We start from the raw sequence: 22239 nt of genomic DNA, 5'->3' as shown, positions 1-22239 counted from the left end.
CCTAGTTTAATTTGTCCTCGGACCACCAACTTGTACCAGTTAAAGTTTTGGCAGTAGCTGTTGTGTGTATGTAGTGTTCGTAGATTGTGTGAATGTAAAAGAAGAGCCAGTGATTTGGAAAATAAATTGTAGCTTTAATACATATTACATGTTTTATAACAATGTAATTGATCATAAGTATTTCCAAAGAATCAGTTATGTCCTGCTAATCTAATTACAAGTAAAAAGGTTCAAATTTTAAAATAATCCAAAAGTAAGGTTGTGATTTACTGCCCAATACTGGATTCACCATTGTGGTCAAATCGCGAATTCTAAATGAATCATAGTTTACATTAATTTTGTCATTAGTGCTAATTAAAATTGATTACGTTCAATAAAGTTAGCTCATTAAACTCCAAAATAAGAGCACCCTTAGGATGTTTTTTTGAATATTCCAGTAAGATAATTTTTCCCCACTTTTAGAACATGAAGGATTGAATTGGCGATACCCGTCGAATCTGAAACATTAAATGTAATGTAAGCCTTAACGTTTAGGAATATACTAAACAACAATAACATAACATAGCATCTTACCATTTCTTCGAAAATATTCGCCATTCTCAAGGTTCAGTTTCTCCAAAGCTTTGTCCAATTTAAAGCAAATAAAAGTCCTCGCAGGTTCGGCAAAACAAACCTCACGATCACTATCATTACTCTCAATACCATCTTCATTGCCATCTCCTACGACTTCAGCAACAGCATACGCAAACGGTTCCCAATTATCGTTTTCATCCAAAAAGTAAACAAGAGCACCAGAGTCACCATCCTCAAAAAATGACACATCACTTTGAATCTTGACTGCATTTCTAAATATAGACCTTTCTAGATATTGGCACCAATAAGAATAATTGTACCCTGTGATCTTACTATGCTTGGATTTGTTGTTCGCAGTAATGCGTGCGTCAACGAGTTCATTTTTCAGAACAACTCGTCGATAAAGCTCGTCATTTGCATTTTCTAAACTTAATTGAAAACGTTTCATGTATTTTCCAAGGCACCTGTTGAAAACTGTTTCACCAACAGAAATACGCATTATGTCTGTTTTTTTGCCGAACCGCGAAACCACGTCGTTGCGGTCATGGTCAAGTTGCACCTCACTGTCGTTGTGAGAAGGTTTGTAAAAGTAAACCATGTTATATGTCGTGAAATTAGACTTCACAGCATCACGAATTTCCAACCAGCCTTCGCCATTGAACACGCCTTGGTAGTCAACAAAGTCACTAACAACACCAACATGTGCGCAAGTTAAAGCAAAATACCGTTCTTCCTTTTGACAAATCATTGTCAATGTACCACGAGATCCAACGTCATTTTGATCTTTTCTTCCAGCGCGAAAATCAGACAGCAATCGGAAATTTGCTTTTTTAGGTGCTTTGCGTGGCAAATCAATATATTTCGAAGCTTCCCATCCAAATTTTCCATCAATCTCTTTCTTTATAATTTCATTCGATTTTTCTTGACTATCATCAACCATGACATATAAGTGAGGAAATGGCATCTTCTCGTTTGGGCCAGCTGTTCCATACTCTCCATGAAGCCACGTGAAACTAAAAATAAATATTTAAGCTCATATCTAGATAAAAATTCGTTTTGTAATACTGAAAATTCAAGTTGAATTTCTCCAAGAACTACATTTAGATGTTTGTAAATGTAGATCGTCCAGGTTGGTATAGTCCTGAGAAGGACTGTTTTTGTTGTTGTTAACTGACGTTTCGACAACCTTAGCGGTAGTCATCTTCAGGTGATACGAGCACGGACACCCACACATTTCCTGTACACACAATACAATGACGTAAAAACCAGATAACAAATACGGCTAACCTGACGTTTACTCCTCATTTGACTCTGAAGATGACTACGGCTAAAGTTGTCGAAACGTCAGTCAACAACAACAAAAACAGTCCTTCTCAGGACTATTCCAGCCTGGACGATCTACATTTACAAACATGTAACGATACTCCCGGGTTCAAACCATTTACTTTAACTACATTTAGAGTATTTCACCTTTCAAGTACATTACACACGTCAGCTTTAATGTTACTGCGTTTGTCAAGAAAATTACTTTTAAAGATTTTAATGTGTTCATCCAAATTATCATCCGCATCTAAACACATGATAAAGAAAAGAAAAGTATATATCACATGTTACACTACACAGCTTTTGTAAAATATGAATAAAAAGTTGGTCCGACAAACGGACAAAAGACGAAAAATGTCGGTCTGACTAAAATTTTGGGATATTTGATCCAATAAAGACACAATAAAGCTGGTCCCATGACGTAGAACACTCCCCCTCAAATCTTTCAGCGAGCCATAAATTATTTAGAATTTGCATTTACGTAACCATTTATTGTATGTTATTCGGTCTTGCAAATATTACATGCATGGTTATGCTAATGCAATGTGTTTGCAAAGAGGGAGTTGAACCAGTGAGTTGAACTACCTTACTTTGTGGTTTTTAATCTTTTGGGTGGAAAAATGACAACATGGGTTTTATTGCAAGTTTTTCCGTAAAACTTATAATTTACTTTTTCATAACACATCATAAATATCTCTTGAAACAGTTATCTATCACAAAAAAAGTTAAAGGAAACGGATAACTTAGATCCAACATCAGGGCATCTAGCTACCACATAAACGCTACATGAAACTATATATTCGTAAACATAATTATTGCCTTTTATTGGCTATCAATAATCGAACAATTATTGTTTGTATTTAGCGTTGAAAAACATAGAAATGTTTGGGCAAATGTTTGCTAACAAAATTCTTTTGCTTACCAGGTTTTGATGTGGAAGGCGAAACACCAATGATGACTTCACTGTTATTATCATCTAATAGATAAATCAAATTAATTTCTTGCAATGCAATTAAATAACAATACAGTATGATAAAAAATTTCTAAAACTGTCTTATCTGACCCTTTACAAACGTATGGATGATACGCATGATATAAACGACTCTTAATGGTTTGTGTTTGACTTTTAAAGGGAATTTAAAGATGTTTGTGCAAATGTTTGTTAACAAAATACAATTTCTTACCAAGTACTGCTGTAGAAGGGGTTTTGTCAATGTCTTCATAGTAGTTGTCACTCATAGGAGATGACAAAGATATCTTTTCGTAAGAAGCTGGAAATTAATGCATTACATTACACGGTTAATACATCATAGCAAGATAAAAGGAATACCTGCTGAGTTATTTCACTCTTCACTTTTTTGACCGTTAACAAAAGTATGTGAATAAGGAAGATATAAACGAATCTCAATGGTTACATTGCATTCTTGTTTGTACTTAACATTTCAAAAGACAATAAAGATTACGTTTGTGTAAATATGTGCATATAAAATTTCATTACTTACTAGGTCCTGATGTAGACGTTATACCAATATCAGCATCACTGTCATTATCATTTAGTAGATATAGCAAAGATTTCTTTTCTTCAGAAGCTAAAGAAATGTAAATATAAAACATTTAAGAATGATAATATTATTAAAAAATATTGCAACAATAGTAAGCTTTTTTTATAGGATTGTTGAATATTTTATATTTTTTATTTTTACGGAATTACTCTAATATAAACCACATTTGAAAGGGGCGTTCATCAGATGGAAAGGCGTAGTTGAGGCTAGGCGTGTATTAGAGAAATACCGTAACCCTTCTGATTAGAATAATCGACTTTTATTTACTGTTACAAAGTAGATTTTCATCAATTTACATCATTTTACTAATTCCAAAAATAATATATGCTAAGTTGTAGACAAGAGTTATATTTTGAGAGTGATTAACTTCCAGTGAGCATTAGTTTGTTGTAACTTTATTTACCGTCAAGATCAAGATTGTCCATGACCTCTTTGCTTTTCTTTCCACTAACTTCTTCAATTTTCACATGATATTCAGTATCTAAAAAATGTTCACAACGGTATTGTTACAATTATGTACAGCTTAAAGTGTAGAGATTCGAGAGAGAAAAACATTATAAAGTGTTAAAAACACACTGAATAAAAATACAAACAAAAAAGAGAGAGTTGGTAGAGTAAGAAAACAATTTTTTTATAGCCAAATTTGTTAGTTTACCGAAAAAGATTGAGTGAGCATCAAAATTAAATAGGGGATATTTATATCATCATGGAAGCCTAATTCAGTAATGTATTTGAAAAAGAAAAATAATGTTTATGGCTTACAGGTAAAATGTTTCTTGAGATCAGGTCTTGTTTTCCAGTCAGTTGACCTTATGATTTTATGCACACGAAGAGGAAGATCGGGAAAATGTTGCAAAAAGTACTTTTTATAGTTTCCTTCTTTAACATATGGCGATAGATGTGGACGAGGCTTATCCTTCCAATGCTCATTCACGTTTCTAATGAATCTTAAACAACTTGCCCATGTAGGCTTGTAAGTCAAAGTTTTCTTTTTGCCATTTGTTTTAAAGGTTTTGAAATCTTCTAATACTTTATCGTCGATAAGCTTCATCCATTTTGAATGACAATCCAACTGCTTACGAACATGCGAATTTTGACCTTTCGATGGCTTTATCTCTGGTTGGTTCCCAACATCACACAGCATGTCAAACTTCTCCTCATCGGATTGTAGATAAGGATGTTTTAACGCATCGTTGGCTGATGGCCTGTCTTCTGGTTTTAGTTGTAGCATCCATGAAAGAAGATCTTCAAGTTGAACATCATCGATTTTCTTCAAGCCAACAGGGTTTCCATCGAACAAGTTTTTCATTCTATACTCTGGAGGTCCAAAAGGATGTTCCCCTTTTGTTGCAACATAATAAGCCACCATTCCTGCACTCTAATATTATTAAAAAACACCATAAATAGTCACAACATCAACTTTAGATACTGAAATGCTAAAAAATTGAGTTTATTAGTTATTTGCAGAACTAAACAATAGCTATATATTTTTAACGAACATATCTACCATTATATCAGACTCTTTCTTGTAACGACCATCATTCAAGGATTCAGGTGCAATCCAATACTGAGTTCTCCTATTAGGATAGCTTACATGTGATTTATCGCCACTTTTCAATATTCGACTAATACCAAAGTCAGCTATCATAAATTTGCCTTTCACGTCTTGAAGAACATTAGAAGGCTTTAAATCCCGATGAAGAATAGAACTTGGGCCACTATGAAGATCAGATAATCCATTTAAAATTTGCTTAAGGATTGCGGGAAGAGCTTCGTGAAGTTTATCTAAACTAGTAGACTCAACAAAACTTGTCAAAGTTTGTTCGCACAAGTCTAATATCAAATAGACAAAATCTTCTCCTTCCTCTTCTACGAAGTTCCAATAATTTACAACATGCTTCGACTTCTTTGCGTTTGGCTCATGCAAAACATTCTTTTCTCGTAGAGCAGAATGGATACAGCTATTATTAAGGATTCGTTTTACAGCTTTTCCATAACCATCCCTTCCCAAACCAAGATAAACCAAGGTTCCACCACTTCCTTTGCCAATCAAGAACTTTTTATCGAAAATCACACGTACATCGCCTTTAATTCTAATATCACCTGGATGTTCAAGCCAATGTTTTTGCATCATTTCAAACTTTTCGCGATGCATCACTGATTTGTCAACGCAATTCCATTTTTGCGACAACCCAACTTAAAATAATTGTATGCCATTTAGCAAAATATAAAAAATAGTCATATAGTCAATAGACATATCAATAATTTTAATATTAATGTGGTGTAAAAGTTTTCATCAGTCTAAAATTTAGTACGCCTCTGGCTATGTTAGTTTCACGTGCAAGCACAAATCGTGGTTTCAAAGTACATTTGCTACATAATCATGAGGAAATATTTAAAATTGCTTAAATATAAACTGCGAAAATGTGACCTACCTTTTACCTTTAGATAATCATCAGGAATGTGGATTCGATATATAACATTTTTATTGCAAACAATTAGCTTTATGCTTTAAATAGTGTCTTACCCAAATTGGGATATTCATTGGTGTGCATCGGGGCTAGAAGCTTCAGATTGAGTATTTTGTTGTCCGTTTTCTCAGCAATTTCAAGTTGGCTTGAATAAGTGTATGTCGCTGTAGTAAAAAGAACAATAAAGACAGGGGCGGATCTAGAGTATGTCAAATCCGTCGCGCGACTGATGTTTGAAATTCAAAAATTACCTATTCATATTAATTAAAAAATCACTAATTATTCTTACTTTATTATCGCATTTACTTCGTGATAAAAATCCAGCTTTATTTATTATTGAAAACTAATGACTAATGCAACGAATATCTCCTTGGTAACCAGATCAGTTGAATTTTAATTGACCTGGAATAACCGACTGATAAGCGGGGTGGCTTGACTGGTTCGACTTATAAAGGAGTCTATGAACGCCAGAAACGCTATTTTATTGGTCAATGGCCAGATCAGTGGACAGTCTGGAATAATCTCGACCGATAATAGGGTGGCCGGACCTATAAGGGAGTCCAATTGCTATCTTACAATTGGTTCATTTGAATTTTGTCTTACTGTGATTGGTTTGACCGATTTCGACTGATAGCCAACTGAACTAACATAGTCAAGCTCACTGTCTGAATTGAATGTTTGATCGTTTCATAGTAATTTTCTAAGCATGATAGAAACTAAACTACAATCAGATGGAATTTATGGAAATCTTTACAAATTCATATATTGACATGAATGCTGCTTTCCAAACTGGGAATTTTTCAAGAGGGTGAAAAATTTATGGATGAATTGTAAATGCTTGGCAAAGACGATCTCGCGAGCGACATTTCAGTCATTGATGTTCAAAAGCAAGCCAACATTGTTTTGAGTTTTATCAGCAGAAATTTACATCCAAAATCGTAAGTAAAGGACAAGTGAAGTGTATGCATGAATGTAATATATCAAAGTCAATTTATGCGAGTGTGTGATGCGATTTATGTTAATATGGCGTATGGTAAGCAGATTGATGCTTCTAAAATTGTTGTTGCCGAAGGACTTTTAGCTATGATTTCTTTAGTGCTTGGGGAATCGTGGCCGTTATATGGCAGCGAAATCCTACATTTCTGCAAATATATTTCAATGGACAAAAAATCTGTAGCCATAAGGCGCCATACTATTATTTACTTTATCATAAACAAATGTTTGGGGCTTTTCAGTTTATGATCATTGATCATTCAATCATTGGACAGTTATACTACATATTGTTTAAGATTTGAGAAAACTAACATTGATTACATGAGAAGCTGTTTACTATAACCTGTGATTTTGAGTCTTCTGATCCATGAAGCTTTTATTTTGACAATTTGACTGGAATGGTATTAAACCTGAGTATTTCACATACATGAAATGTTGTCCCATGTCACATATTGTCCCTTTTCTAACTGAACACCTCATGTAGAGATGTAAAGGTGTGTTAATCTACTGCTCATACCAGATTGTTTGCCATAAATTCCAAAGGGCTATTGATGTATGAAAAGCATTTTCTATAAAGTAAAAATGTCTTCCTATGTATGCAGATAAACCTTGAAATTTGGCAATACAGCAAAGTATTTTTCATGATCACTAGGTAATTTTTCTGATGATCATTATAATTTCTAAACTAAATTATTTCAGATTTACATTTAAACGAGCTTTGATCATATGAAAAGATATTTATCATAACCAGTAAGCATGACACATGAACCAATTTTAACATTCATGTAATTATATAATTAAAGACATGTTGGTTACATTCTGTTTGTGTTTGCAAATACAATGCTACTAGTGATTGCTATATAACACACCTTGCATATACTTACAAAAGATAATAGTCTAGTGAAATGCCTAATAAACATTTATGGCATTAAGCTGTCCTTAACTGCAAATTTTCACTCTGATAATTTTGCTTTTTCTTTGGCAGAAAAAATTTTGAGTTTTTTCTCAAAAAGTGAATTTGCTGGCACTGATGTGGAGATGGGTAAAGGGTTACAATAAACTTGCATGGTTTGAAGTCTGAGCTTTTCTATATCTATGAACTGTCACTTGTAGTACCAAATTTGTAACTTAACTTATTACATAGAGGTTTGAATGGGGGTCTCTAGGGGTCTATGCCTGACAACTTGGTAGAAATTTTAAAGACTATATCTGTTTTGAATAGCATTATTGTAAAATAAATTTTACGTTCCTAGACATGCTAATGAGCCATATATTTGGCATGATAATGAGCCTAAATATTTGGCAAAACATTCAAGTATTGTTCACTTCATTTTTTTGAAAAAACGTAAGCAAAATGTGTTGTTTTTACGCAAAAACGATGCCCACAAAATACATTTTGTAATGCTCTAAAACGCTGAAAATGGCATTTTAAGGCTCTGAAATTCAAAATTTCTCAGGGGATAATGCCTCAGACCCCCAGGTGCGGAGCGCCTCCGACTTTTTATGACTGATGTTTGAAAAATCCTACATCCGCCCCTGTAAAGAAATTACATAATTAACATTAAAAAACCATTTAAACCATAAAAACGCAAAATTGAATTTAAATTCACCATGTTCGTTAATTATTGTAATTATAAAGAAAAGTTTACAGTTTGACTCAAATTTATTATTAGTAGTAAACAATAGAAATTTTTTCAAAAGTGAATACGTAACTTTATTACTTATATTCAGTAACACTCAAGTTCTTGTAATCACACTCTACCCTGGAGAAGTTTTAAATGACGTGAAGTTGAGATGCTTATTATCTTTTTATGAACATTTTTTTAAAATATATATTTGTTAGCTTTGACGCACAATTTTGTATTTGTTCAAACTTTAACTTAAAAATAAATGTTTGTTTATATATTTGTAAAGCTTATGACGTAGTTTCAAAGGTACGTTTACACAAAATGTTTTGTCGAGCCAACATTTACAGGTACGTTTATTAACAACGATTTGTCGTAACCGACACTGACGCCATATTACGTGTTCGTCATACATAGAAAGGCGTCGACTCGAAAATTGTAGAAATCTGGCAAACTACATTGTTACCGATTTTAACTTTGTTACAGTTCTAAAATGTATGACCACGAAAATAATTATAAAATGTCTTTGGTCGAAACAGAAAATGAGAGTGTTGAGAGCATTGTTGTTTTCATCGAATAACCAGCTGCAGTATTTACTGGTGTCTGTTTAAACATCTACAATAGTGAAGTGTAGTTTATATTATACTAAAAAATATTCAACTCAAACAATAATATGATGATTTTACTATGCACCTTGTTCATGTTCCTGATATGTTCTCTCGTCAACTTTCTCTAAAACACCACAAAGACACAAAATCATGAAAAATTGATAGTCAAAAAGTCGATTGCTATATGTATGTTTTTTTATACTTGTAAAACGTTATTTATATTGCATTATCAATTGTCATTACCATTGTCATATTAAAAACGTTTCGACCAGTAAAATATTAGAGAAAAATTAAAGGAAAATAAAATGACACAACTTTTTACCTTTATAAGCAGTGCGACCATTATCGTCACGGTTGGTGTTGTTCATTGATAGGGAGTCATCATTGTTCTTCGGTTTAAAAAACTGACCACCCTGAAGGCCGAGTGCTTTTAAGGCAATGTTTAATCTAAAGCAGGCATAATATGTCTTCATCTTTATTAGCAAACCATGCAAATTTGGTTGCCAATATTTTTTTTCATCCAAAAATAAAACAAGAACATCATTCAGCGCCAGGCTGAAGAAATGACTCATCACTTTTATCGCGAAAAGCATTACGCAAAATCATGGTTATTAATAAAAGATGAATACTTAAGGTCAAACATAGCCCTCAGTACCAGTGGCTGTGGAACTTTTAAGATTCCCTTGGCAACATTTCGTCAATGCTAAATACGTCATAAAGTTTGATCAACATCTTCCAATTCATCACGCCAACAAGCTTCTGAAAACTTCTTTATTGCAACAGTGATGAACATGATATCGATTTCAGGCCCATAAGAGAAGTCAAAAATGACCAACCACGCTGTCCTCATCCAAGAAAGTATATTTGATAAACGCTGAATGCTTCTTTGTTTTCAACAATTTTATCTCGAATCGCAATAACGGTCATCATTCCCTACATGAAGTCCATAACCAACGTGGCAACAAGTCAACGCGTAATATTTTTCATCCTACGCAGAACAGGTCAACTTACCGCGAGACTCCACATTAAAATGTGGTGTCGAACTGGAAATCAGCTTGACAGTCGTTGAACTTTTCTTTTCGTCAACGAATTTCTCATTAATTTGTCATATCAGTATCTGTAATATGTAAAATTGATTACGAAAGAGAAAGATGCACATTATATATGAAAGCTCAAAACCATCGGTTTACCAACGGAATAGAGGGAGGGGTCAATGCCTTACTAGCACTTTCATTTTTCAAACAAGCATCATTCTTAACTATTTGTATATAAATGTTTTTACTTGTCACAAATAATTAATCTTGAAAAATTCATATAAACGTTTACTTTCACCCCTTTTATGATTCAAAATATGGGTGAACTTACTGTAATTAAAAGCAAAAATCCTCCAATACCATCCAATCGCTTCCAGTCTGCATGGTTATCACTTTTAAAAACATCAAAATAAAAGAAAAACTAAAAGGACGAATTCCTGAGAGAAAATAGTTATCATTAACCAACGGACTAGAAACACAAGCTAACTGACACAAAAACTTCCAAAAAACGGATTCGTCCAGGGAACTACATGAATTAAGTCAAATGATATAACTAAGTGTAAAAAGTAATGTAACCATAAAAATGAATTTTTTAAATAAACACTTTAGAATAACCAATTGAACAGCCTCCCCGTTTTCTTGTAGATTATTCATGAAGTGTACATTATTCTATAACACATTTGGGCTAACCATATGTATAAAATATTCGGAAAGCAAGCCTAAAATAACCTAAACAGTATTATTTTAGTTTCTACATATCTCACAAATCCAAGAATATTATAATTCTAGATTCACCAAGGTGAATAAAATAGCAACACCAAACTACTTTATCTATTGTAAGTATGCTGCATAAATATACCAACCTTTAGGAAGTGGACTTACTTTATCTTGACTCTCTTCTACATTAAAAATACAAACAATACGATATTTTAATTACGATTACAAATGACAGGTTGAATGATTAACAGTGCATTAATTAAAAAATAAAAAATCGTTGCCAACACATAACTCTTTTTCTAGGAAAGAAAACCAAACAACAAAATAAAGGCGCCAATTTTTTTAAAAAAGAAGTATATCAGGTTGACCAGGATCAAAAAATTTTAAAATGTCTCGTAGTACAAAGCCCTCAGTGCAGTCCAATCTTAATTCGTATGTAGTTTCCAAATAGGGAGGTCACAATGCATTGTAAATTGCAACTTACATGACAAACTTATTATAAACCACAAATTTCAGGTCTACAGCGTAACGAATTTGTGTCAAAACAGAATCACAAGACGCACCAAGAATCAAATTCTTATAATCCGCTGGCCTTAGATAGTAAACGGAAAAAGCGCATGATTGAATCTTTGGAAGCTTCAAAAGATATTCATTTGATAAAAGTTGCATTAAATCTATTCGAGATTGCAGTAATGCAGCATAGATAATTGGTTAATGATAAACTAACTCAAAAGGTTGATTCTTCTAATTCTCATCAATAAGGTGCTTCACCTTTATGAAATAAACTTATCAGCCTATAACTCTAAGTATTGAAATCATTTCCAAGCATATTCTTTTTCATGAGAAAATTTGCTTGCGTGTGCTCTTCCTGCCACGTATATCACACCACTCTTGTCATGAATACACATGAACAAAGTAAAAACCTATGTTATGGCCTTGTTTTTTGGAAATCGAAAATCGGCATCTTGACTAGAGAATAAAAACTCTACAAAAATACACAAATTATTATGAAATCGTTTTAGTTTGAATTGTTATTGCCTAATTAATTTTTACTTTGATTCCGGTGAGTTGCAAAGAATTATCCTGTTAAAAATATAATCTGAAGATTTGTACTCGGAAAATAGACATATAAATAAGGAAGAAAGACTTTATGTGATAAAATTTAACTTCTGACACAATGAATTTTCTAATGAATAAAAAAATCTGCAAAATTCAACTTTACGTTTTAAAGCGTTCCGGTTTTTAATATTGACTATTAATGAGAGTAAAATACAACTCTGAAAAACTTACAAAAAATTCTCCGGTCTATAAGTAATTCAACACTATTGACTTCTTCACCGTTTTTACTACCGTCTGACTACAAGCATCAAAACAACAAGATTGATTTGTTTTGCAAGTCCTCATACCTACATAAATTTTCTCAATTTGAAAAGATCACAGCAAGATATAGTGACCTGGCAACCCTTGGTGACGGAGATTGGAGGAGTTTTGAAAGGGCGTAGATTAAATTTTACACGCGAATGCTTTCAAAAATGCCTTTCGTGTGAGCCATAAGCAAATACATTAGAGGAAACACAAAAAAACAGTCGGTTATTCATCACATACATCACCATAAATTTGGTCCAAACAACGAAACAGAAAGGATATTTCATTCTCTAAACCATTCAACTGGAAGTTACTTTCTCTTTATCGCATTTTTCACCACATTTTAGCATGTGATCCATTATACGAAAACCGCTGACAATATGAATCCATGGTGAGCTCTTATAGAAGATAAATGATCATTCATTTTCTCTATGCTTTCTTACTCGTTCTTGCAATCGTCTTGTAAACGATTGTTTATTAACAAATTATTAAACGTTTCATAACTGTAGAAAATAAAAAATATTACAAGAAAAATTATTAATTTGGATATGCCGATTGAATGCAATATACCAAGCAGTGGCTAATAAAATAATAGATTTCAAAATTTTCTGGGGGAGCATGCCGACAGACACCCCTAGCGCACAGGGTCACGGTCAGCCCAGAAGCTGGATCCGCCTCTGTGACGCATAACTCTATGAAGGTCTCTTCACTCGTCATAGACAATCTTGAAAACTTGTTATCAACGAGATTTAGTCCCAGCGATATCCGTAACCTTACTTGTGGTTAAAAGTGTACCCCTACATACACAACAAACCATGCAAAGTGTACCCCTACATACACAACAAACCATGCAAAGTGTACCTCTACATACACAACAAACCATGCAAAGTGTACCCCTATATACAGATCAAACCATGCAAACTGTCCCTACCTCTCCATGTACATCCAGTCTACCGACTTTCAATCCCAAAGCGGCAAATGAATATATTTTGAAATTTAACTAAAGAAAAGAATGCTACCGATGAAAGAAAGCGAAAGGGAGACAGGTTTCTACAAATTTATGATGGTACTGTTGCAGGCTGTTGCATATTTATGATTAAGGAGTATTGATAAATAAATCATGTCTGAGGGAAGTTATGTTAACTTTGTATCATAGAGAACGTTTGGTTTGGGAATTATTTTAGTATATCATCCAATTATAACTGGTTTTATATACGTTACTCAGTAAAAAACCACTTACGAATTCAGTTGGTGTTTCTTACGAAGGTGGGACATCGCTTTTTAAAGATACCTGAAATATAAAAATTAGAAATTAGACAAAAGGAAAGAAATTAAAAGATTATGGCGATATGCATTAATTCTCTTCATAAAAAAACCCAAGAAAAATAAACAAAGATTATGATAAGAAGCAATAAACTACAGAAAACGAACATACAGCAAGAATTTGACGACAAGTAACATAAGACGAAATGAAACCAGAGCAGTTTCATAAAAAGATCAGAGCGATTCTCATATCATCACGTTGTTTAATTATGGTAGGAAATCAGATCTTTAAAGGTGAATACCAAAGTGGAAGGGGGTAGTATCAATTATCAGAAAAGAGAATAAAATTTAAGAATATAACTACAGTGATAGCGACCTGTGAAGATCGACCTTACTTTGTGACCAAGGAATGATTACTGGGAAGATTGACCTTACTTTGTGACCAAGGAATGGTTACTGGGAAGATTGACCTTACTTTGTGACCAAGGAATGGTTACTGGGAAGATTGACCTTACTTTGTGACCAAGGAATGGTTACCGGAAGGATCCACCTTACTTTACTTCGTGAGCAAAAAATGTTGTGAAGCGAGATCTTGCTTTGCATGCAAAAAAATTGAAAATATTTCCTTGAAAAACATGGCAAGACGTCTGTAAATCAACTGAGACGGGCAAAAATTAAAAGAAAAACAAGTTTTACTTACATTTCCTTTGATGTTAGGTGACGATGTCTGAGATTGTATTTTACCGATCTGAAATTGTTTAACGTAACGTTAGATTTACATAACCACGTGATCGTGACAATTTCCTCATGAACCTACCTCCCATGAAAGCTCTTTTTTGATTGGATCAAATGAATAGGTACCAACTGAAAACATGGAACACAAGTCATAAATGTTGATGGTAAACGTCAATGAAGAGCAATGAAACATTAGACTGTAATGTTTAATATTTTATGAGCGTTTTTACCGTTTGTGGTCAAGTTAAGGTTGAGAACTTGTTTAGGAAATGGAACAGTCACGACAACATTCTCGACCTAAATAAGATATGGAAACATTGATTGAAAAGACTTTGAAAAAGTTAATGTGTACAATATTTGACTTGGTATGATTACGTTAGGACGATGTAGTTAGTTTTATACAAAATGCTTTGAGATAATACGTATGAAAAAAATGGACTAGTTTAGGTTATATCTTTAAGTTTATAAATGCAAGAAGATGCAACAGCAGTTTAATAAATTGACATGATTATAAATACATACATTTTTACCCATAACTGGTTTTGAACTTATCGACAATTCAAATCTTCCACTTCCGCCCTAAAACAACCAAGAAAAAGACGAATGTAGAAAAATCAAGCACTTTAATTTATTTCAATCAATAAAAAATATTTTAAAATAATTTCAACAGTTGATAAACCTCTTGAAACAAGACACAAGGCTTTGCAAACAATGGTAGCATACTTACTCTAAAGAAAAAACAAAAAAAACAATAAAATAGACAATTTCATTATGAAAATATAACTGATAAAACACCCACCCGGTTGCCACGTTATATGATATCAAACGAAAACGACCATCCGGGGGGACAAATGACAAAATTCGTTCAGACTAAAATACACAGACATTTGAAGTAGTCGCGTTCAAACGCAGTTTTAGTGCGAGATTGAAAGAAAAGTGTTTAATGTAAAAAGACAATTGTTATTAGTCATATTATGAATAATTTGTGTTGACTTCGATCAGAGACAATCCATATTCAACATTCACACTTACGTACCTCCCATCTTCTGAAGTCAAGACAAGGATGAAAACTGACATCTTCAAGGATACGAGGATTTGTAAAACACATGTTGAGATCTATAATTAATAGAAATCTTTAATCTACAGATAAATTCAATTTTAATCTAGGGACCAGTGTGCGAATTAACGGTGTGCAATGTGCAATTTGCACATCGTTTTAGCTAAAATGAAAACAATTGCACATCACTTTTTCAAACGATGTGCAAAAATCAGCGGTTTTAACGAAAAACACTGTCGTAAATCATATGAATTTGTTCACGTTTAAAAATATTAATTTGGCAATTAGCGCTATATAATAATTAACGTAATATCGCTTTATGCCTATAAAGAAACACATTTGTCAAAAAAATTGCACATCGTTTTTTCTGAACTAATTCGCACACTGCTAGGGACATAACAAAGTATCATAAATATACCAGGCATGCCAGATAATTTACAGTTGCAGTCAATCTGAAAGAACAAAGTTGAAAAAAGGGGCAAAAATCTTTAAAATGTTGTACTAGAGAGTACATATAACAAAGTATAAAAAAAGGAAGGCACTTACAGTTCCTTGTATTTCTAAAAATATGGTGGAGCCCTACACAAAACAGAAAATTTTAGGAATTTAAACATGCCATAAGTTTTCAGTTCGTACATGTCCTTAGTTTTAAATTAACATCAAACAAAAACAACAAACATATTTTTGTCATACATCTTCCACAAAGGGAACAAGAAATCCACAGTATTATAATGTTGTTACCTGTTTATCAATGATGGCATCAATGCTTTTGGCTACATCAAAATAAATCTATAACATGAATAGAATTAATTAGAAATACTTAGGACTAATTTGTGATAATTAGAATTAATTGGAACTAATTATGAATAATTACAACCAACAACAAATTAGCAATATTTATTACAACTAATTAACAAAAGAAAAAAGTTCACTCATCACATCACAACTAAAAAAAGCATGAAAACGGATTTTCTTTCAAATTTCTTAATGGAACAATGTGAATATAGCTACGTACCTCATTATTTGCATATTTTACACCAGTTCTCCTCCATGGAACATTGGACAATTGACCCGTTGGGAGATGACTGCTCATACTAGGAAAATATGAAATATTTAACTTAAATTATATGTAGAATGATCATAAATGTGTAAACTAAAACAAATTTAACTAAATATTGTAGTAAGCTGCATATAAAAAATAACGCAAATATAGAAATGTTTAGTGGTTTTACGGATTTGCTTTATATTTATATCTGATCCTTATATGAACAACATAAAGATCACTACATAAAAACATGGCTCATATGTTTACTATAAGGAAGGTTCTTACTTGCTGTCTCCAGTCACTTTATTAACAACATTTCTAACTATACTAGGAGGTCTTATCAACTCTTTAAGGACATTTGACTCTGTAGCAAGAGGGAATCCATTATCCAACATCTCTTCCAATAACTGAAGAATATAAAAATATAATATCATATTTTACATCACACACAACAGAAAAAAATTGAAATTCATCTATCAAACAGCTGGATTCTCTACAAAATATACTAATCTCAAACCTCATATACAATGACACAATTTTCTTTAATGATTGTTTCAGTACAGTCAGAGAAATATTCTTTGATCAAGTCAACCACTCGATGAAGAAATTCAATCACAAACAAAGGTGGAACTGGAAAGGAATGTTTTCAATTCATCAATAATAATAATCATGAAAGTGTTCACCACATGTTGATGATATGAAGACTAAATTATTTTTATCTACCACTAAGAATGCCTAATGCAATGCCTTTTATTGAGTGATAACACTTCTTTGCAATGTAATGCATACTTTTTAAATTAAAACTAGCAATCAATCTCTTGATTGCACTAGAGGCAATTGATTCAAAATAAACATTAATAAAACATTAAGCAACCTTAATATAAACACAAACCTTCATTTTCAACAACAGAAACAAAGAAGAGATCATGGTAAAATATACTGATGAGATAACTGAGTCCTGTTGCAATTACAGGAGGAATGTCTTCTGGAGACGTAGCCTGAACATAAAAGATGATATTTAATTTGTTTAGGAGCATTTTTGTCAGACAAATATAACATGAAAACCGTTTATGAAAGTACCTTAAAACTTCTCAATCAAACAAGCACAAACAACAATTTACACATAAATTCATTTACCTTTCCTTGAGCTTCGAAGACATAATCACAAACAGAGCGTCCCAAAACACTTCTCCAATGTTTTTCCAGAAATATATCCCTAAATGTACATGAAAAACATCATATGACCTAGTGACTCAGAGTCACCCATTTGGTGTAAAGTTGTGATAACTAAACAATTGAGGAAGCTGAAATCATCAAAATGGCATCATCTAACTGACTTCAATACTATTAAAATTACAGATATCAGGTAATATCTCACGATTTTTATGACATTCTTTATTTTTTCTGGGTATTAATCCTGTCACATGATACTTCTCATAATCTACCTTCACTGGCTTCTGACATTGTTCAAGCTTTCTTTTATTATCTTACTGAAACTAATCTTATTTCACCTCATTCAAATAATTGTAAAGTACTTCTCACAATAATCACAAGCTGATACGTACAAAACCAAGAGAAGAGCTTTGAAAGCAAACAAATATAAAACCAATATATTCTGTCACTACCGACTCACCCTGAATGGTTGATGATAAACAAACTGTGAATCATTGTAAAATCCACAGATAATAAAACCTATAAAAATGTATTTCTCCTTTACTTAACTAGCTTAATGGCTATAAAACTATTTTCATGTAAGTTCATTTCGTAAATATTTATTTATATTATTGCTAACATTTAAACAACATTTAAAAGCGATGTTTCCACTTAAAAAAAAATTAAGATTCATGTAATCATCTTACTTGTCCCCAGACCACTGAAGACTCAACGGCCTTTACCAGCTGGCTTACCTAACTTATCTTTATTTATGGTCGGGAAGATTTTCGTCTCAATCCCATGATCCTCATTGATAACAAGTCAATGAATTGTAGGAGTCCCAAACAGTTATAAAATACCATGCAAGGGGTACAAGGAGAGATGTTCTGTTTTAGTCGATTTTAATTTTGTTTATAAAAACGTATTTCGAGATAGGAATGGACCGTGACTTCCTTCAGTTTTTTATGCACATGCTACAGAGTCCTTGGAATCTACTAACATGCTAAAACCTTAAACATAGACTGCATTCTGGAAAATAACTTTGTTCAAATCCTGAGTTTATTAACAGGGGCGGATCTAGGATTTTTCAAACATCAGTCATAAAACGTCGAAGGCGCTCCGCACCTGGGGGGATCTGAGGCATTCTACCCTGAGAAATTTTGAATTTCAGAGCCTTGAAAATGCCATTTTCAGCGTTTTAGAAATACAAAATGTATTTGTGGGCATCGTTTTGCGTAAAAACAACACATTTTGCTTACGTTTTTTTCAAAAAAAAAATGAAGTGAACAATACTTGAATGTTTTGCCAAATATTTAGGCTCATTATCATGCCAAATATATGGCTCATTAGCATGTCTAGGAACGTAAAATTTATTTTACAATAATGCTATTCAAAAACAGATATAGTCTTTAAAATTTCTACCAAGTTGTCAGGCATAGACCCCTAGAGACCCCCATTCAAACCTCTATGTAATGAGTTAGTTAAGTTAGAAATTTGGTACTACAAGTGACAGTTCATAGATATAGAAAAGCTCAGACTTCAAACCATGCAAGTTTATTGTAACCCTTTACCCATCTCCACATCAGTGCCAGCAAATTCACCTTTGAGAAAAAACTCAAAATTTTTTCTGCCAAAGGTTTAGCAAAAATTATCAGAGTGAAAATTTGCAGTTAGGACAGCTTAATGCCATAAATGTTTATTAGGCATTTCACTAGACTATTATCTCCTGTAAGTATATGCAAGGTGTGCTATATAGCAATCACTAGTAGCATTGTATTTGCAAATACAAACAGAATGTAACCAACATGTCTTTAATTATATAATTACATGAATGTTAAAATTGGTTCATGTGTCATGCTTACTGGTTATGATAAATATCTTTTCATATGATCAAAGCTTGTTTAAATGTAAATCAGAAATAATTTAGTTTAGAAATTATAATGATCATCAAAAACACTTTGATGTTTTGCCAAATTTCAAGGTTTATCTGCATACATAGAAAGACATTTTTACTTTATAGAAAATGCTTTTCATACATCAATAGCCCTTTGGAATTTATGGCAAACAATATGGTATGAGGCGTAGATTAACACACCTTTACATCTCTACATGAGGTGTTCAGTTAGAAAAGGGGACAATATGTGACATGGGACAACATTTCATGTATGTGAAATACTCAGGTTTAATACCATTCCAGTCAAATTGTCAAAATAAAAAGCTTCATGGATCAGAAGACTCAAAATCACAGGTTATAGTAAACAGCTTCTCATGTAATCAATGTTAGTTTTCTCAAATCTTAAACAATATGTAGTATAACTGTCCAATGATTGAATGATCAATGATCATAAACTGAAAAACCCCAAACATTTGTTTATGATAAAGTAAATAATAGTATGGCGCCTTATGGCTACAGATTTTTTGTCCATTGAAATATATTTGCAGGAATGTAGGATTTCGCTGCCATATAACGGTCACGATTCCCCAAGCACTAAAGAAATCATAGCTAAAAGTCCTTCGTCAACAACAATTTTAGAAGCATCAATCTGCTTACCATACGCCATATTAACATAAATCGCATCACACACTCGCATAATTGACTTTGATATATTACATTCATGCATACATTTCACTTGTCCTTTACTTACGATTTTGGATGTAAATTTCTGCTGATAAAACTCAAAACAATGTTGGCTTTCTTTTGAACATCAATGACTGAAATGTCGCTCGCGAGATCGTCTTTGCCAAGCATTTAAAATTTATCCATAAATTTCCACCCTCTTGAAAAAATTCACATTTTGGACAGCAGCATTCATGTCAATATATGAATTTGTAAAGATTTCCAAAATTCCATCTGATTGTAGTTTAGTTTCTATCATGCTTATAAAAATTACTATAAAACGATCAAACATTCAATTCAGACAGTGAGCTTGACTATGTTAGTTCAGTTGGCTATCAGTCGAAATCCGTCAAACCAATCACAATAAAGCAAAAATTCAAATGAACCAATTGTAAGATAGCAATTGGACTCCCTTATACGTCCGGCCACCCTTATTATCAGTCGAGAACATTCCAGACTGTCCACTGATCTGGCTATTGACCAATAAAATAAGCGTTTTTGACGTTCATAGACTCCTTTATCCGTCGAACCAGTCAAGCCACCCCGCTTATCAGTCGGTTATTCCAGGTCAATTAAAATTCAACTGATCTGGTTACCAACGAGATATTCATTGCATTAGTCATTAGTTTTCAACAATAAATAATGCGGGATTTTTATCACGAAGTAAATGCGATAAGAAAATAAGAGTAATTAATGAATTTTTAATTAATATGAATAGGTAATTTTTGAATTTCAAACATCAGTCGCGCGACGGATTTGACATACTCTAGATCCGCCCCTGTTTATTAAATAAGTCTCATTCTACTCGCTACGAACGCCCTGCAGTGGGCTAGCTGTTCGAATTTTGAAAGCTGTTCATTTGCATCATACAATACGATTCATACCAAAATGCTGAAAATCTTCCTTAGCAATGACAATGTACATCATATCCACATCCTTATTAGACAACCCTTCTTTTGATAACGGATGCACTTTAGTGAAGTCTTGCTGGCGATGGTTGTTATATTTTTATGTTTAAAAGCATAACATTGAGTGAGAAGCCCTTGAATACATTGCCAACAATCGTTCTTTCAACCAATAACGTAGTGTAGAAAGTTGGAGTACAAAACATGAACAAAGGCATTAATCAATTCACAACAACAAGTTTGGAAAATACTCTCAGGCTCATATCATTGACTTGGTTTGATTCTTCTTACATACACCTTGATATTTCGAGCAGACACCTCTTTTCTTCTGGGATTTTCTGTCGGTACAACAAGAAAACAAGCCCAGAAATATATAATAAACACTTGCATATAAAACAATACATTCAACCGCAAGGGCTTCGAAAAGTTGTGTGTGTTCCATGCTAACTTTGTGGTAATTCACAATAGTTAAACTGGTGTAATAAATTTTTTGATATTTAATTCGATTTTCTTTATCTTTAACTGCATCATGTCACTCTCATTGAAAAGTTGGCACATCTGTATAAACCATGTATTCAATTTTTTATCAAATCTTTTAAAATGCTCTAAATCTAAAAATTGGAAGTTTCCAAACGTACATAGCTTCCCGACTCCTGAGCCATTTTTTTTTTTTGTAGAGCTTAACAATCAAAAATTAAGCAAAAATTTAATTGAAAACAAGCAAAGACGAGTTGCATTACGAGCGAGTTGTTGTTGACATAATTATGAGATTAATGACTTGGCTTACTGCATTTATGTTTAATTTGTAGTTTAAATAGCCATCAAAATAAAAATAATCTGATAAAAATTCTTTTCTCAAAACGAAAAGCTTATCAATAGATAACTGATAACTCACAAATAATTGCGAAAATTGTCTTTTGTAAAGCAAGGCATGAGAAATATGGATGTTTCAATTAAAATAACGAAACATGGTAGAGTCCCTCGGCAGTATTCATACTTTGAGTTCCATACACACCAATGATGCACACTACAATAATAGAATCAATGGAAAATAACTGAAAATGTGGAATCTTGACCTAACAAGTAACAAATGACTGAAAGAGACAGATCTGGCGAAGTATTTAAAAGACTGAAATTCATAAATGCAAACTTGTGGCTTAAAACATACGATCTTTAGTCTCAAAAAAAAATGCA

General features: G+C 32.8%; 2 protein-coding genes across 3 annotated transcripts in view; both read right to left on the bottom strand.

Annotated features, from left to right (window-relative positions):
• Positions 1-113: 113 nt before the first annotated feature.
• On the bottom strand, positions 114-12302 carry LOC124438159. Of its 2 annotated transcripts, XM_046988156.1 has the most exons (14): positions 12197-12302; positions 10167-10272; positions 9478-9602; positions 9241-9279; positions 5986-6093; positions 4966-5654; positions 4221-4836; positions 3862-3939; positions 3399-3485; positions 3081-3167; positions 2819-2872; positions 2044-2143; positions 574-1586; positions 114-497 (listed from the first exon to the last, which is right to left on the bottom strand). In XM_046988156.1, the coding sequence occupies exons 3-14, from the start codon at positions 9521-9523 to the stop codon at positions 412-414; spliced, it is 3003 nt and encodes a 1000-aa protein (XP_046844112.1). In that variant the 5' UTR covers positions 9524-9602; positions 10167-10272; positions 12197-12302; the 3' UTR covers positions 114-411. The 2 variants fall into 2 exon arrangements, with proteins under 2 accessions (XP_046844112.1, XP_046844113.1); XM_046988157.1 differs by lacking the exons at positions 10167-10272; positions 12197-12302 and having other exon boundaries at positions 9478-9618.
• Positions 11054-22239, bottom strand: part of LOC124438153 — a 281486-nt gene continuing 270300 nt past the window's right edge. Inside the window, exons 49-56 of the mRNA XM_046988148.1 lie at positions 14792-14848; positions 14500-14566; positions 14352-14398; positions 14235-14282; positions 13512-13562; positions 13203-13271; positions 12512-12669; positions 11054-11088 (exon numbers count right to left, since the gene is read on the bottom strand). Of these exons, the coding sequence (XP_046844104.1) occupies positions 13530-13562; positions 14235-14282; positions 14352-14398; positions 14500-14566; positions 14792-14848 (252 nt within the window). The 3' untranslated portion in view covers positions 11054-11088; positions 12512-12669; positions 13203-13271; positions 13512-13529. The remainder of the gene's footprint in view (positions 11089-12511; positions 12670-13202; positions 13272-13511; positions 13563-14234; positions 14283-14351; positions 14399-14499; positions 14567-14791; positions 14849-22239) is intronic.

This window comes from Xenia sp. Carnegie-2017, unplaced genomic scaffold (genome assembly GCF_021976095.1).
Source record: "Xenia sp. Carnegie-2017 unplaced genomic scaffold, XeniaSp_v1 HiC_scaffold_19, whole genome shotgun sequence".
NCBI classification, from domain to species: Eukaryota; Metazoa; Cnidaria; class Anthozoa; order Malacalcyonacea; family Xeniidae; genus Xenia; species Xenia sp. Carnegie-2017.
The sequence above is the reverse complement of the archived record's forward strand: the minus strand, read 5'-3'. Positions and strand labels throughout refer to the sequence as shown.